General features: G+C 39.3%; 1 protein-coding gene across 2 annotated transcripts in view; it reads left to right on the top strand.

The window, feature by feature from the left end:
* The window catches only part of VWA8 (von Willebrand factor A domain containing 8), a 407,530-nt gene that overhangs the window by 286,711 nt on the left and 103,923 nt on the right, over positions 1 to 16,896 (top strand). For both annotated transcript variants that reach the window (XM_008260014.4, XM_051850641.2), the window contains 3 exons: positions 6,037 to 6,232; positions 11,393 to 11,474; positions 15,586 to 15,790. In XM_008260014.4, the coding sequence (XP_008258236.2) occupies positions 6,037 to 6,232; positions 11,393 to 11,474; positions 15,586 to 15,790 (483 nt within the window). The remainder of the gene's footprint in view (positions 1 to 6,036; positions 6,233 to 11,392; positions 11,475 to 15,585; positions 15,791 to 16,896) is intronic.

Here is a 16,896-nt window from a genome sequence, read left to right as displayed (position 1 = left end):
TTACTGTTATAAAGAAGAGGCTGTTTGTATTTGACTCCAGGTAAAACTGGGCACCAGTCTCTCCTGATGAAAATGTGAGGAAATAAATGTAAAGGTCATTTCAGTCCACACTGCCATCCAACAACCTTGATATAGCTCCATGTGTTTCGATTATACATTTAATTTTCATAATTTCCTTTGTAGCTATTAGATGGGCTGATAGAGTCATTTAAAAGATAAAAATATGGGCTCTTCTTGATAATACAACCATCTCACATGCCTCAAATTTTTAATGTAATTAATGAATGGTAGGCCCTTCAGGATATAAGACATTTGAAATCTAAAACCCCATGGATAATATGTGGCTTAGGACTTAGCCATATGTCTTCCTGATTATCAAGTAAACAGCATTTGTTATCATATTATGTAACTCAAAGTGAAACCTGTAGTTGGACTACAATGTCCACAGCAGCCTCAAGTGAATGAAAGAGATGTGTTTGATATGCTTTCTACAGTGTTATAGCTGTGAGTAGAAAAAGCAATGGAGCTTTTTGTCTGAAGATGGAACTAAGTAAAAAATAGATCTAATAACTTTCTTCTGATTGAAGAAATTAAAATAGAGATAGAATTATAAACAAGTTAGAGAATCAAAACCGAGTATAAAATACTGTATGTACTAATCCTATAGAAATCCTTTATAGCCTGTGTGATTACTGAACTTGTTAAGTTAAAAGCTATATCCCTGGTCCTTAGTGTGGTACCCACCACCTAAAAGGTGCTCAGTGAATATCTATTAAGTGAAAAATTAGAGTCAACCAGACAGCCTTCAATGTTTTTGGATGGCAATTGTATTTTTTGGTTCCCAATGCAATGGTTAGGTATTGTGCTTAATTCTAAGCCCTTTTCTGAAAGCTAGTTTTTATAACAGTTATACAAGGCTTTACAGATCAAGAAGTGGAAAAGTTCTGCCCCTCAGGTCACAGAGGCTATCAGTAAGCAAACTAAGATTTGAATTCAAGTGTGACCAACCCTCTACCCTGAATCCTTTTTACTATACCACACTGCCTGTCTGCTTTTATGTGGATTTCTTTACATTATACATAAAACTATCAACAAAGGATATGTCACCTCTTATTAACTTTTGTACAGTTATCAAAAGCACCAAAATTATTAAAAGCTTACATAAATTTCTTATCCTAGTAACAAATATCTATAAAAACCTATAGCAAATATCATCCTCAGTAGTGAAACATTGAAAGCATTCCTAGCATAGCAGGTAAAGCCGCCACCTGCAGTGCTGGCATCCCATAGGGACACCAGTTCAAGTCCTGGCTGCTCCATTTCTGATCCAGCTCTCCGCTATGGCCTGGGAAAGCAGATGGCCCAAGTCTTTTGGCCCCTGCACCCGCATGGGAGACCAGAAGAAGCTCCTGGCTCCTGGCTTTGGACTAGAGCAGCTCCGACCATTGCGACCATCTGGAAGACCTCTCTCTCTCTCTTTCTTTCTTTCTCTCTCTCTCTCTGCCTCTGCCTCTCTGTAACTCTGCCTTTCAAGTAAAATAAATAAATCTTTAAAAAAAGACTTCGCATGGGGAAGGGGCAGCCTGGTGTGGTGTGTGGGAGTCCCAGCAAATGGAGGAGAAGGTTCACACTTGAACCTAGCCCAGTATCAGCTTCGGGAACCCAAGCAAGGTATCCAGGGCTTCCGCCAAGAAGATAAGGTTATGGTGGGGATAGAAAGTGGAGAATGCACAATGAAAGTAAATACATTAACCATAGTAACATAAAGATAATGAAATATATTCAGGATAATTAAATGATAAGTATTTTAAAGCCTTTTTAATGCATAAAAATTATACATGACTAAGAGGTACCATGTGATGTTTTAATACATATGTATGTTGTATAATGTTCAGATCAGGTTAAATACACCTGCTCTCCTCAAATATTTATCATTTCTTTATGATTAATAAATTAAAAATCCTTTCTTCTTGCTTTTTCGTTAAAAAAAAAAATACATGGTATGTCATTGTCATCCATGGTCACCCTACTGTACAACGGAAGCCCAGAACTTCTTATTCCTATCCAACTATAACTTAGTACCCATTAATCAACCACTTCTCATCCCTTCCTCCGTTCTGCTCTCCCCAGACTCTGGTAACCATCACTGTGCTCTCAACTTCTACAGGCTCAACTTTTTTAGATTCCACATATAAGTAAGGTCATTCAGTACTAGTCTTTCTGTGCCTGGCTTATTTCACTTAACATAATGACCTTCAGTTCCATCCATGTTGTTGCAGATGACAGGATTTCATCCCTTTTATGGCTGAGTGGTTTTGCATTGTGTCTATGTATCACATTGTCTTTATCCATTCATCAGTAGATGGACACTTACATTGTTTCCACTTCTTGGCTATTGTGAATAATGCTGCAGTAAACACAGGAGTGCAGATGTCTCTTCAACAGTCTGATTCCCTTTCCTTTGGATATATGTATCCCAAATAGTGAGATTTCTGGAGCATATAGTAGTTTTAATTTAGTTTAGTTTTTTAGGAAACTCTTTACTGTTTTTCACAGTGACTGTAGTGATGAACATTGTCAGCAGTAGTGTGCAGATGTTCCCTTTTCTCCACATCCTCGGCATCGCTGGCTGCTTTTTGTGGTTTTGACAGTGGCTATACAACTGCAGTCAGGTGATATCTCTCCGTGATTTTGACTTGCCTTAACCCCATGATTAGTGACACTGAGCTTTTTTTCATGTACCTGTCAGCCGTATGTGTGTCTTTCTCTTAAAAATGTCTGGATCTACTGCCCATTATTTGGTGGTGGTATTTGCTACTGAGTTGTTTGTGTTCTTTATATGTTCTGAATATTAACCCTTTATCAAATCAATAGCTTTAAAGCAAAATATATTCTCTCATTCAGATTAGTTCTTTACTCTGTTGATTATTTCCTTTGCTTGGAATTAGCTTCCTCATTTGATATCTTTATTTTTTTTCTTGTCTTTTAGGATCTGATTCAAAAACAAATCCTTGCCTATCCCAATGTGCTGAAGTATTTTCCCTGTTTTATTCTAGTAGTTTCATAGCTCCAGGTCCTACATTTAGATCTTTAATCCATCTGTGTTGATTTTTGTACATGGTAATAGACAGGTGCCCCAGTTTCATTCTTCTGTGTGTAGATAGCCAATTTTCCCAGCACCATCTACTGGAAGATCATTCTTCCTCTAATATATGTTTTTAGCACATTTGTCAAAGATCAGTTGACTGTAGATATGTAGGGTTACTGCTAGGTTCTCTATTTTTCTCCATTGGTCTGTCTGTTTTTATGCCAATACTATGCTGTTTTAATTTCTGTTGCTCTGTAGTAAATTTTAAAGTCAGGTAATATAATGTCTCAAGTTCACTTCTTTTTGTTTAAGTTTGGTTTGGCTATTTGGGGTGTTTGTAGTTCCATACAAATTTTAGTAGTATTTTGTCTAGTTCTGTAAATCAAAAAGTCATTGATATTTTGATAGGGATAATATTGAATCTGTAAGTGAGTTGGATGCTATGGATGTTTTAAGGATATTGATTCCTCCAGTTCATGAACAGAGGCTGTCTTTTCACATGTTTGTGTCCTCTTCAGTTGCTTTCATCAATGTTTATAGTTTTTATTTAAGAGATTGTTTACTCCTTTGCTAAATTTATTCCTAGATACTTCACATTATTTTTTTTTTTTTTTTTGACAGGCAGAGTGGACAGTGAGAGAGAGAGACAGAGAGAAAGGTCTTCCTTTGCCGTTGGTTCACCCTCCAATGGCCGCCGCGGCCAGCGCGCTGCGGCCGGCGCACCACACCGATCCGATGGCAGGAGCCAGGAGCCAGGTGCTTTTCCTGGTCTCCCATGGGGTGCAGGGCCCAAGCACCTGGGCCATCCTCCACTGCACTCCCTGGCCACAGCAGAGGGCTGGCCTGGAAGAGGGGCAACCGGGACAGAATCCGGCGCCCCGACCGGGACTAGAACCCGGTGTGCCGGCGCCGCTAGGCGGAGGATTAGCCTAGTGAGCCGCGGCGCCGGCCCACATTATTTTTTTATAGCTAATGGAGTTGAAATTGCTTTCTTCATTCTTTTTTCCTATAATTTGCTATTGATGAAAAACAGTTCTATTAATTTTTGCACGTTGATTTTTGTGTCCTGCAGTTTGCTGTATATATTTTTCTAATCGATTTTTGGTGAAATGTGTGGTGTTTTCTATGTATAAGATTGTATCACATGGGACTGATGGCCCCCTAACCCATTTCAGGCCCCAAGTGGGCCCTAGAGCAATGCCACTGTCCTTCTGTAGGGAATAGCTATTTATTTTGCTGTGGATAAAGAATGGGGACTCTCTATGTTTCTATTAAGGAAAAAAAAAAATTGTCAGTAGGATATCTCCCTGTAGACAACTAAAGATTTTTCTTAGGGGAAAAAAAAAGATTATGTCATGTGTAAACAATGACAGTTTGACTTTCTCCTTTCCTATTTGGATACCCTTTATTTCTTTCTCTGCCATAATAATAACATAAGGTTAATTAAAACAGATTTCTGGTGGAGAAGGGAGTCACATTTACTGAAAGAAGAAAACTAGAATGAGCCCCATAGTCATTGGATTGGAGTTGGATATATTTGTTTGTATTCATAATTTTCTATGTATTTAGATAGTTACAGAAATAAAATTAAGGATGGGGCCGGCACTGTGGCACAGTGGTTTAAAGCCCTGGCCTGAAGCGCCAGCATCCCATATGGGCGCTGGTTCTAGTCCTGGCTGCTCCTCTTCCAATCCAGCTCTCTGCTATGGCCTGGGAAAGCAGTAGAAGATGGCCCAAGTCCTTGGGCCCCTGCACTCACATAGGAGACCTGGAGGAAGCTCCTGGCTCCTAATTTCGGATCAGCACAGCTCCGGCCATTGCGGTCAAATGGGGAGAGAACCAGTGGATGGAAGACCTCTCTCTCTCTCTTGCTCTCTCTCTCTGCCTCTCCACTCTATGTGTAACTCTTTCAAATAAATAAATAAATCTTTAAAAAAAAGAAATAAAATTAAGGGTAAATATAAAAATGGGCAAAAGACTTGAACAAATGCTTCAACAAAGAGGATATGGGGTGACAAATTAGTATATGAAAAATTATCCAAAAACACTGGTCATGAGAGAAATGAAAATTAAAACCACAATGAGATGCTACAATATGCCTCTTAGAATGGCTAAAGTAAGAAATAACAAATATCGACAAGAATGCAGAGCAGATAACGCTCATACATTTTTATGGAAGTGCAATGGCAAACAATAACCATGACATCACTAACAAAGAACAAGCAGAGGTACTCATCCTAGTAAATTTCAAGGCTAGTAAAAGGTGCAATAACAAACACTATGTGACATTTCCATAGTGGTAGAAAAATATACAGTAACACAGAGCTTAGTGCCCAGAAACAGATGCATGCATACACGGATCTGTGTTTGGTGATAGCATTGCATATCAAAGTGAACAAAGGTTAATGATATTTGGACCATTAGGTGTCCCTGTGATAAAAGGATGAACCTAGGTCCCTGCCTCCCACCACTCACAAAAATAAACTCCTGACAGGCTGAGGTCCTCACTCTTGAAAGCAGTTTCAGAGAAACATTTGATCTTGGAAAGGATGCAACTTTAAAAGCTTTAAAGTAAAGCAAAATTCCAGAAGAGTTAAATTTAGAGAAGACAAAAAGAGGTGTGATTGACAAGAGACACTCTAAGGGCTTCAGAAACATTAGTTTTGTTGTATTCCTCAGGTCAAATGGTCGATACATATGTGTTCATTTTTTCATTTCAAAATAAAAAACTAGTATATCTCACATGTCTGAAAATTATAGTTCTTTGTGAAGCAGCTATTTTCTGTACCAAATCCAAAAGAGTTGAAGAATAATTCAGTTTTTCTCATACTTGTTAAAAACTTAAGTTTACCATTACTATCTGCTTAAAGATGAAAGGGTGCATTGTTAAAATTGTGATGAGGGTAGGCATATGACAATGCTTAAATCTTTTTGTTGTTGTTTTTCAGTCACCTAGTGAAGTTTATTCTTGGAAGAGGCCATCATCTTTGCATAAATCAAATGTCACTGATACAGCATTCTATGGAGGAAAGAAGAAAAGTGGGACCCCAAAACAGAGCAATTGTGTGACTCTTTTAGATACCAATCAGGTAGTAAGGATTCTGCCCCCAGGAGATGTCCCTCTAGGAGATATCTACCCCAAAGGTAAGGAACTTCTCATTTACCAAGGTGGTTAAATGTAGCTTGCTTTCGGTAGGGAACACTTAGCTTATCATTATCTTTGCATATTAATCAACATAGATTATTCTCACAGATCTGGAAGTAGCTAAAAAGACTTAGGGGGTTCTAAAAGTTCTCACTCACCTTCACACAGTGTGAGAGCTCATCCTCGTTCTGGGACAATCTACAGTAACTTTACTAGAACATGTTTCAGAAGGCCACCTAAAACGATCAGGATTTTAGGCATAAACTAGATATGAAGCCTCACTTTGGTATTAAATTTCTGATACCGAGAACCAGGTGCTTATAAGACAGATCGACTGAATTATCAGTGCTTTCAAAGTCAACTTCTGTTTATTACTATAAAATATATCCAAGCCCAAGGCTTGTCCTGATCTCATCTTTTTATTCTCGTATACATTCATTGATCTTCAAAATCTCATCCTATTGTTGACATGCTGTGTAATTTATGCATAAAAAAATGCTGACAGAGGGTTCAATGACCAGATCACTCCACCAGTGGCCAGCAAAGCCCAGATTTGCACCAAAGTCTTCCACTCCCAAATCTAGAGCTATTATTGGATTGGATATTGCTTTCATCATAACAAATGATTGTAAATTATTGACTGCTCTTATCTGCATCATAGAATCAGTAATATATTACCCTATTTTTACATTTATTATAGTAGTATGGGCTTCACAAATGTAATGCTAACTGTATAATACGAATCTGTTCCTGGGGTTTGAAAAGCCCTGGTTATATAACAGTATTTAGAATTAATTCCTTCCAGACTGAAACCCGTGAAAAGAAACCATGATTTCCTTAAGCTGTTTATGGAGGAAGAAGCAGATGAATACATTGACAATTGCAGTACAGTGTAATAAGTGCTATGATGGGAATATTCACAAGGTGAAACATCAATGCAAAAGAGAAGCTTACAACTCAGACCGATTAACTTTCACTCATCTTTCATGAGTCAAATCATAATCAATTGAAGGAACCTTTCCAGGGAAAGAGTCCCATATGGCAGAGTCAGGGGTTGGCAGAGCACTCCAGGAATTATAGGGAGTTCTGAAGCAGGGTTTGGTGCACCTCCGTCAACCCAGAAACCTGGAGTCCACCTTAATGCCTCTTCTCTCATTGTCCACATCCAATCCATCAGTCACTCTGTCCTGATATGACATCACTAATGAGCCTTGTATCCACTCACTTGGTCTCCATTCTGCTGCCTGCCTCCCATCTGGAGTACCACCATCTTGCCTATCTGAAACAGTGCCATAGACTCCTAAACATGTTACCTCTTCCATGCTTTTCTCCTCACCCATTCTCCACAAATCTGAGTGATATCATAAAGATGAACATTGGTCCTTATCAGGACCCACCTTATGCACAGTAAAATTCACCCCTTTTACTGTATAGTTCTCTGAGTTTGACAGACACAATTTTGTAAGCACTACCACAGTTTATACAGAAGATTCCATTGCCCTACAAACCTCCCCCATGCCACTTTGTGGCCAACTCCCACCCTATCTGAAACCAAAAGCCAAATTTCTGTGTTTCTGTCCTCATAAATTTACCTTTATCAGAATATTGTATAGAATCATATGAATGTGTGGATTTCTGAGTCTGGCTTCTTTCCTTTGATATAATGCATTTGACAGTTGTTTATGTTGTATGTACCAGTACTCAATTCCTTTTTATTGCCAGGTGATTGTCTATCATATGGATGTATTTTCTGCTTATTGTTTGCAAATGGATTGTTTCTAGTATGGGGCAGTAATGAATATGGCCACTATCCACATTTATTCACAGATTTTCAAGTGAACACAACTTTCTGTTCTACTTAGGTGTACATATCTTGGAATGGCATTTTTACATTACGTGACAAAGCTGCCAAACTGTTTTCCAAGGTGCAGTCCCATCTTGCATTTCTGTTAACAGTGAATGAGAGTTGCAGTTACTCTGCATCCTTGCCAGTACTCATTATCTGCAATTCTTGATCTTTCTAGTAGTTCTGTGGTGCTATCTCATTCAACTTTTATTTTATATTTTCCCTAGCACTTAATGATGTTGACAATTTTTTCACATATATCTTCTTTAGTGAAATGTATCTTCAGATCTTTTGCCCATTTTAATTGAGATATTCTTTCTATGCATATCCTTTCCATGTTCTGGGTATAAGTCCAGTGTCAGTATACTTCACAAATATTTTCTCCTATTTTGATGAAAGGAAAATCTCCTTTGTTTTCTTCTACAAGTCTTACACTTCTAGATTTTATATTTAAGTTTAGGATCCAAGTTGAGCTAATTTTTTACATGGTGTAAAGGTGAACACCGAATCCTAAGAATTGGGAAGAGAATTCAGGAATTTGGGAATTCGGTTTGGTCAAGAAGAGCGTCTTTGTCATCACCACACTGATAGCTCTACTTCATAGTCACTGCTTTACATACCACCACTTACTCATCTCTTCTTTGTCAATGCACAGTTAGGTTCTTTCTAAGTTTTTGCCATCACAAATAAGGGGTACTATGAATATTCTCATGCCTGTCTCCTTGAATATACATTGAGAGTCTGAAGGACACGTATCCATCAGTGGAATTACCAAGGTTGTTGTCCCAGCAGCATAAAGGAAGTCACTGAAAAATAGCATAATGTGAAACGTCACATATAAAAGCCTTTTTATTATGACACTCATCCTTCTTTTAACCTGGGAACTCAGGTGGAAGTACATTAAACCTAGTGGTTCACTGTTGTACATCAAATTGCATTTCTAGAAGGAGTGGATTTTAAAATATAATTTCATCTTCCCTCTGAAAATTTTCTTGGTTGTGCTGCCTGACAGTTTTTATACCTCCTCCTAACCTTGGCACTGCGCATATAAACTGTCCCCACTGTACATGGGAACTATGTGATAAACACTGCAGCAATGACTTCCCTTTAATGGTTAGTGAGCTAATCCCTAAATATAGTTTATACCTATCTTTGAAATCCACCTGGATTATAAATGTAATGGAAATTTACTGAGCCTCATCCTCTCCAGAGTGTTGAAACATTTAAAATGGATGGGCAAGGATTTGGCTAAGTTTGGAGGAAAACCTAGCCACACGGTTTACTTCCTTAATTCAATCATGTATTCTGTGTAGGGACAGCCACAAAGTCCTTTTTGTAAATATCCTTGTCTGCTGGCAAATCAGTAAGCATCAATTTTGATTATTTTCAAGTGCTTAACACTACTACCACCATCTTTTATCTTTCCCTGCAGTGTTTTATAGCCACAAATTCCCTTTTCTGATCGATACAAATATTTTCTAATATCAAGAGTAAAATTCTTGCTTTCTTCTTCTTAAAATAGTATACAGTTTTCATTGCACTTTTCTTACCTTCTATGTCATGGAATTAATTTTCACAATGAAAGAAAAGAAAGACGTAGGAAAAAAATGGTATTTTTAAATAAGTTGGCTTGCTTTACTCTCACAGGCCAAATAGTGCTGATGGCAGTAGCTCAACTTAATACTACTTTAAAAAGAAATCCTCTAAATGGCAAGCCAAAATGTGAGTAAGTTGGTTAGCTAGTCATCTTTAGTCATCCCAACTGCTTAAATAACTGGTCATTTTTGGCATTGAACCGTGGTCTATAAATAATTCAACTTACTTCAGCTAGGTTCTAGCAACAGGAATTGTCAAAAAAAAAAAAAAAAAAAAGGTACATGGTGCAAAACTTTATCCAAGATTGACCTTATATCCTAGGCTGCATTTTCAACACAGATGGTCCATGACATTCATTTTATACAAATGGTCATCCAGGCACAACCGATGCATTCGGGTGGTCAGATTACTTTATTTCTAATGCCCTCCTGTCTCTGGACATTACCTCCTTCCCTTGGAACTCTCCCTTGCCCAGTTCTGCAGCTCATACCTGGCCCAGGACTGTGACTCCCAAAAGGCCAAAATGGCTTAGACAATTTTTTAAGAAAGAAAGAAAAACGAGAGTTTTCTCTTTATGCTGTGAACTTCTCAAAGACAAGGTCCACATCTCTTTCCTTTCTCTGTCTCCAGCACTTCATGGATGTCTGGTGCAAAGTAAGTTCAAACATGTTTGTTAAGTAGATCTGAGAGATGTTGAGTTTTTCAGATAAGCTATTTAGAAAACTACTACAATCATGAAATAAAAAAGCCAAGCTCCAGTGAATTCAGTGTGAAGATCCTGGATATCTCATTCTCATCAGAAGTTACAATATAAGGTGGTAGGTAGAGAGGCAGACATGAAAAGCTTTAAACATGTGAGCTATGTGTAGGGAAAATTTCTTTTTACAAAGCAACTTAAGGTCCAAGATTTTGTAAAATGGGTCTACTTCACAAATAACTATTTCCTGGGAGCCAGCTAAGCTAAGAGTTGTGTGTGGAGTTCCAGAAGGCCTGTGTTTGAAGGCAATGGCAGCTCAGTCACCTCAGCACACCTGTGTAAGCCTCTGCTTCCTCTCCCTCGAATAGGAATCCTGGGTCTTGCTTGTTGTCAGTGCCGTTGGCGCTCTCTGTAAAGACTCATCAGAGCTGCTGACTTTGAGGGCAATGGTAGTCTACAGTGCTAGTGGGAGAGAAGTCAGTGAAACCCAAGAATTTGCTGGGAAACCAACCCCAGAACTGAAGTGGAGGCCTCTGGCTCCCACATCTCTTAGTCTCCTCCTTCCCTCAACTTTCCACATTCTCTGTGATCCAGAGTCCTCCCTCCACTGCCCTATGCTCACCTCACTTCTGTCTTTCAGGGCCCTAATAATGACAGATACTGTAAGTGGAGCAACTATAATTAAATGCTATGAGTCTGTAATTTCATCTAATCCTCAAAATAGTACTTAGATGCTCAAATGCTGCTATTGTTCCCATTTTACAAATGGGGGAAACAGGCCTCAGAAAGGTAACTAACTTCACTAATATGACACAGCTAGGAAATATCAGAGCCAGGCCTTCCTACCCGGTCTTTATGAGGACTGGACTTGACACTGTACCCCGGCAAGTACATCCCAGAGTTCCACCCTAAGCCACTAATAACTTTATTCCACTTCTAGCAGCATTCAGTTATTCTTTTGGTTCATTTGAGTCTCATGCAGTAATTTAATACGTGGATCATTTTGTGACTCGTGTGCAGATGTTACCCCTCCGCAAACAGCTGGTTATATAGAAGTCACTGATCTTCAATCAAAGAAACTGCGATATATCCCTATTCCCAGGTAATACATTTCACTTTTGTTCTTAGCTTGTAGTATCATAAAAAATGAGTGAATTCTTAATAAGTACTCTGAACAAATGTGTGCTTTTTGCTTCCTTAAATAGCAAGCTCTTTTTCCCCCCATTATAGTTGGTTTATATCTTGCTGTTCTTCCGCATGCTTTACTGACATTTTTATAATCATTTTGGAAAAATGTTATATAGGTATAAGTCTAACAGCCTTCAACCTTGCATTTTCTTTTGTTTGATCTGTTCTGGTGGTAAGTTTTTCTATGTCCTGAAATAGCATTTTTAGTATTGCAGAGATTTTGATACTTATTAACTTTATGTAATAGTGTTCTGAAGCAGAGGTGTTCAAAATGTCAGAGGAATTTAAATGGCATTTGCTTAATATTGTTTTTAAGTATGTTTCTGTGCATGTCCAGTTATGGAGGTCAAAGAGTAGCTGAAGGTTTCCTTAGATGTAGGATGAAATTCATTACCATTCACTGTTTTTTATTTTTGTCCAGTGGTGGTAGCTAGACTCAGGACACAAAAGCAGAAACAGTAACACTTGGTCTCTACCTTGAGAACACAGGTGTCCTCTCACTTGTCACCCATGCCTTTCTGGGTGCATCCTGGTCTTGCCTCCCTCTCTCAAGTTCACCTTACAGCTGCTTTGTCAGCATATGCTGAGTTTTGCCTTTTTCCTTCCTTTGCCCATGCCCCTTCTGGCCAAAGCCTCCTTCCTCCATTCCGGTTGGATCTAGATTAAGATCAGATGCACTCCTCCCATTGACTCCCTCACATGTGATGGAGCCCTTGCAACGCAGTGGGGAAGTCCTTGCCTGAAACCTGAAGCAGAGGGGCCTGGAGGGTCTTCCAAGGTCAGTGGAAGGCCAGGGACACGGAAACCTGTTGGTTCCCCCAGAGCATCCTTAGGCCACCATCTTCTCCCTCCACCCTCAGAAGAAGCCAGCTCAGCGGGACAGTACAAAATAATGCAGAAAAACAGCTTCCTGTCTTGGGACCAATAGATTTATTTGTCCCAACAAATGTAGGTATGACTTCTTGGAACCATCTTAATGTGTTGGTTTAAGGATAAATGACTTTAAATTGGAAGAAATTCCTCAGTCTGTCTTAATGACACACTCCTTAAAATATACTGTTAGTTCTAATAATGGAAGCAAAGAATATGCTTCTTAAATATTTCTAAAGCATTGGTAATTTCACACAGTATTTCTCTTTATCCTTCTCTCACTAAACCCCGTGTTCTTTCCTTTTTAACTTTCTGTAAGGGCCACATGTTATCCCTGACGTGGAAGAACACCTGCAAGAGCAGCTGTGTAGCCGGCCGCACGCCAGCCGGTCGCCGTAATTCACTCATTAAGAGCTGCCCTGTCCAGTGGAAATATAATGCAAGCCAAATATGTAATTTTATATTTCTTAGTGACCACACTAAAAAAAAAGGTCAAAGGAGACAGGTGAAATTACATTTAATAATATATTTTACCCAGTGTGTCCACATGATTATCTTTGTGATGTGTATTCAGAATGAAGACTGTAGTGAGGGATTCTGTGTTGCTTTTTCCTTTAAGTCCGTGAGGCCCAGTGTTTTATGCCTCCTGCACCTCTCCACTTGCCATATTTCAGGTCTCACTTGATGGAGAATCTGTTTCACTGCATCCTGAGTCTCTCTTGAGATTAACTGTTGCTATTTTTGGCACATATATATATTTCAAGGGAACAACCCATCTGGATTTCAGTTTTTCTGCCAGTTGCTTAAATTTAACATTCTGCTACATATCAGGAATTTTCCACTTGATGACTAACTTCAAATAATAGAGAATACAATAAAACCGCATGTAACTACAGGGCCAAAGTGAATACGCTGCTGTCGCCCTCACTTATTTTTTGTACTGTTTTCACTTGTAAACCTGTACGGTCTAGCTTCACATACGCTGTATAGAAAGCTAGACCCTACTGTAATTCTTGGTAATTATGTATAAGGGGAATGTGCATTTAAAAAATAAGAGATTCTAGACTTGGTGTGCGAACTTTAGTAAATATGCAATTTCTTCAGTAACTTTTTTGTTTTAACGATTTAAGAAATTGCCCTTGTAAATTGAAAATTTTGTGGTGGAGAATTAAATAAGGGCAAGCAGTACATAAAATGCTCATGGACCCATACAATTGAAGTGTTCCTGGCAGAAACTCAAACCTAGTTTCACAGGGATAAATTCCATTTTTCTTGAATAGCTCTTTACCTCACCATCTGTAGCTACAATTTTTTTTTCTAAAGAAAATACTTTATGAGGGAGTACCATGAAATAAATTCCATATTATTTCAAGTTTATCTCTTAGGAGCCCTAGAAAGTAGTTTTGAAACACATGGTCTCATCTTACTGTGCTCTTCCTCATCTTATCAACATTTGAGAAGACTTTTGCACTGAGAATAGCTGCCCTTGTCACTGTCTTTATGTTCAGCTAAGGAAAACAGAAAAAAGGTCCAAATACTCTTGACTTTTGATATATTGTAAGAATTTAGCTAACATATTGTGGTTTTATGATTTTTCCACATCTACATTGCTAATTCAGTGTTTTTTTCTTATTATGTGATCAGACTATCCTTTACACCATGTAGAGAGCCAACCTTGGTAATAGGAATTTATAATCTGTCTCTTTTGTATAGCAAAAGCTATACTTATTTCAAAGAAGCATGCAATTGACTCTTACAGACAGCAGTTGCACTTCTAGAAATTACTATACATATAGTAATATACATGGCTCCATAGTAATATGTATTGTATCCTATATGATAATGGATGTATGTGTGAAACATGTAACTATATAAATTCCATGTTACAGATTCATAAGTGAGAAAAGGCAAAGTCTCAAATATAAATGCAATTGAAATGAGTTGAGACTCCAAGGAATGAGCCAACCACTACACGTTGCTGGGGGAGGCGGAGTTCCTTTCTTCCCGACAGCTGAGAGCCAGGGTCAGCTAGGGTCCACATACGCAGAAAAATGCAAATAACCCATAAATTACTGTGTAATTTTGTTCCTTACAAATGGATCTGTTGATATCTTCTTAATGTACTTTCTATTAGACTTCTATCTCAGGTCAAGCTGCAATAACAGAATAATAGAATAGACTGGGTGGCTTAAATGACAAACATTTATTTCTCAAAGTCCCGAGGCTGGGAAAGCCAAGATCATGGCCCCAGCTAATTCATCTCCCGATGAGGGCTCCCCTGCAGAGGCTGCCTTCCTGCTCTGTCCCAGCATGAGAAAGGTGGGTCAGAGAGGGGCAGGGAGCACACAATTCCCCCGGTCTCTTCTAATCAGGGTTCTAATCCCTTCACAAGACGCTACGCTCATGTCTTGTCTAAACCTAATCACCTCTCAGAGGTTCCCCAGCTCAGTGGGAGTTAGGGCTCCAGCATAGGATTTTGGGAAGGGACACATTCAGTCCATGATAAATTATTTATAACAAACTTAGTGAACCTAAATTAGCCTAAGCTAGTTTCATTACCAGGACTACTGATAGGTTACATACTGTGATAAAAAAGAAAATTATACCTGCCTTAATTTGATCCTCCTGGTTTTTCTGTGTTCGTAATTGTCCTGCCTCTTTTGCTGTGAGATAGGTAAAAGCATGTGTAGAGCCGGCGCCGTGGCTCAATAGGCTAATCCTCCACCTTGCGGCGCCGGCACACCGGGTTCTAGTCCCGGTTGGGGCGCCGGATTCTGTCCCGGTTGCCCCTCTTCCAGGCCAGCTCTCTGCTATGGCCAGGGAGTGCAGTGGAGGATGGCCCAGGTGCTTGGGCCCTGCACCCCATGGGAGACCAGGAAAAGCACCTGGCTCCTGGCTCCTGCCAGGATCAGCGCGGTGCGCCGGCTGCAGCGGCGGCCATTGGAGGGTGAACCAACGGCAAAGGAAGACCTTTCTCTCTGTCTCTCTCTCTCTCACTGTCCACTCTGCCTGTCAAAAAAAAAAAAAAAAAAAAAGCATGTGTAAAAGAAGGAGGGTTGTAAGCATACTTTTATACAGGAAAGCAGTTACAACTATGAAGTGTCACCTGCCCTGCTTTATTTTTGTTTTTCCCTCACTTTGGATTCCCTTCTCAGGTCAGAATCTCTCTCGCCATATACCACATGGCTGTCTACCATTTCTGACACAGACGCACTGTTGGCTGAGTGGGGCAAAAGCGGCGTTGTTACTGTTGATATGGGAGGTCGCGTCAGGCTTTGGGAAACTGGGCTGGAGCGTCTGCAGCGATCCCTCATGGAGTGGAGAAACATGATTGGACAAGAAGATGACAGGCATATGCAGGTACCGCTTGAACTGACTTTCCTTCTCAGGGGTACACGTTCAGCTGTAAAGTTAGCTACAGATGCCGCAGCCAGGAAAATGTCTGGCCCAACCAAAGTAGCTTACATCGTTTTTGGGCTCAGAAAAATCTGTCCATCTAGAGAGTGAAAAAGCAAGCGTGTGCTTCCCACTCCTTTTCTTTCAGTATTTAAATGTAGTTTCCTAAATTCACCACATACGGAGACAGTCATCAGCTTTCATTTTGTAGCCATCAGCGTGAACACCTTTTTATCAGCTCCGACTTCGACTGCCATTGTTGTCAGCATCTCTGCGTGCTACCTAGGAGACAGAAACATCGAGGGTCTAACAAACAGGATCTTGTTAACAAGGTCAAAACCTCGAGGCTACGGAGAGTAAGCAAAACATGCGTGCACTCGAATGTTTCTGCCCACTGCCTTGTTTCCAGATAACGTAAATCTCGCAGTCACAATAAGCAGACCCTGACTGCACTGGAAATCAGAGAACACCCCGCAGAGTAGAATGAAACCCCAAGACTCCAGAACAACTCGGTCAGTACCTTATATAGTTGCTGTCTGAAACTAATTTTGAAGAATGAGGAAGGCTGTATCCCCATAAATACTGAAGCATAGACTGAAAAGATTTATTTGCAATTTATTTGTTTTAATCTTCAGAGCAAAATGTTTCTGTTTACATTGCATTGTTGTCCAGCAAAAAGAAAGGTAGGTTTCTACCAGCAATGTTGCCCTGCAGAGAACCAATTAACAAGATAAGTGCAATGGATCTATTATAGCAGCAGGCTGTAGGCGCTATCCGTACAATGTTTGAAAGTTAATTACTTGTGGCTGTGTTTCTTTTATTAATCTAAACATGAATTTCTTTCTCTGAATTAAGCTCCTATTTTCATTATAGCCATTGGTGCCTAATAATTAATACTACTATGTTTAAGTTTCTTATATTTTATTTCAGTTTCTCATATGTCATGGAAATCAACAGTTATGTTTTTCCTGTGGTCAAGATTTGTGACCTAAATTTATTTTTACAATAGATCTTTAAAATGGATTTTTACTAATGGTTTTGATAGCAGCTCTTAACTGCTACAAGGATTA

This window comes from Oryctolagus cuniculus, chromosome 9 (assembly GCF_964237555.1).
Source record: "Oryctolagus cuniculus chromosome 9, mOryCun1.1, whole genome shotgun sequence".
Classification (NCBI taxonomy): domain Eukaryota; kingdom Metazoa; phylum Chordata; class Mammalia; order Lagomorpha; family Leporidae; genus Oryctolagus; species Oryctolagus cuniculus.
Note: the sequence above shows the minus strand (reverse complement) of the source record. Positions and strands in the feature narration are given on the sequence as shown.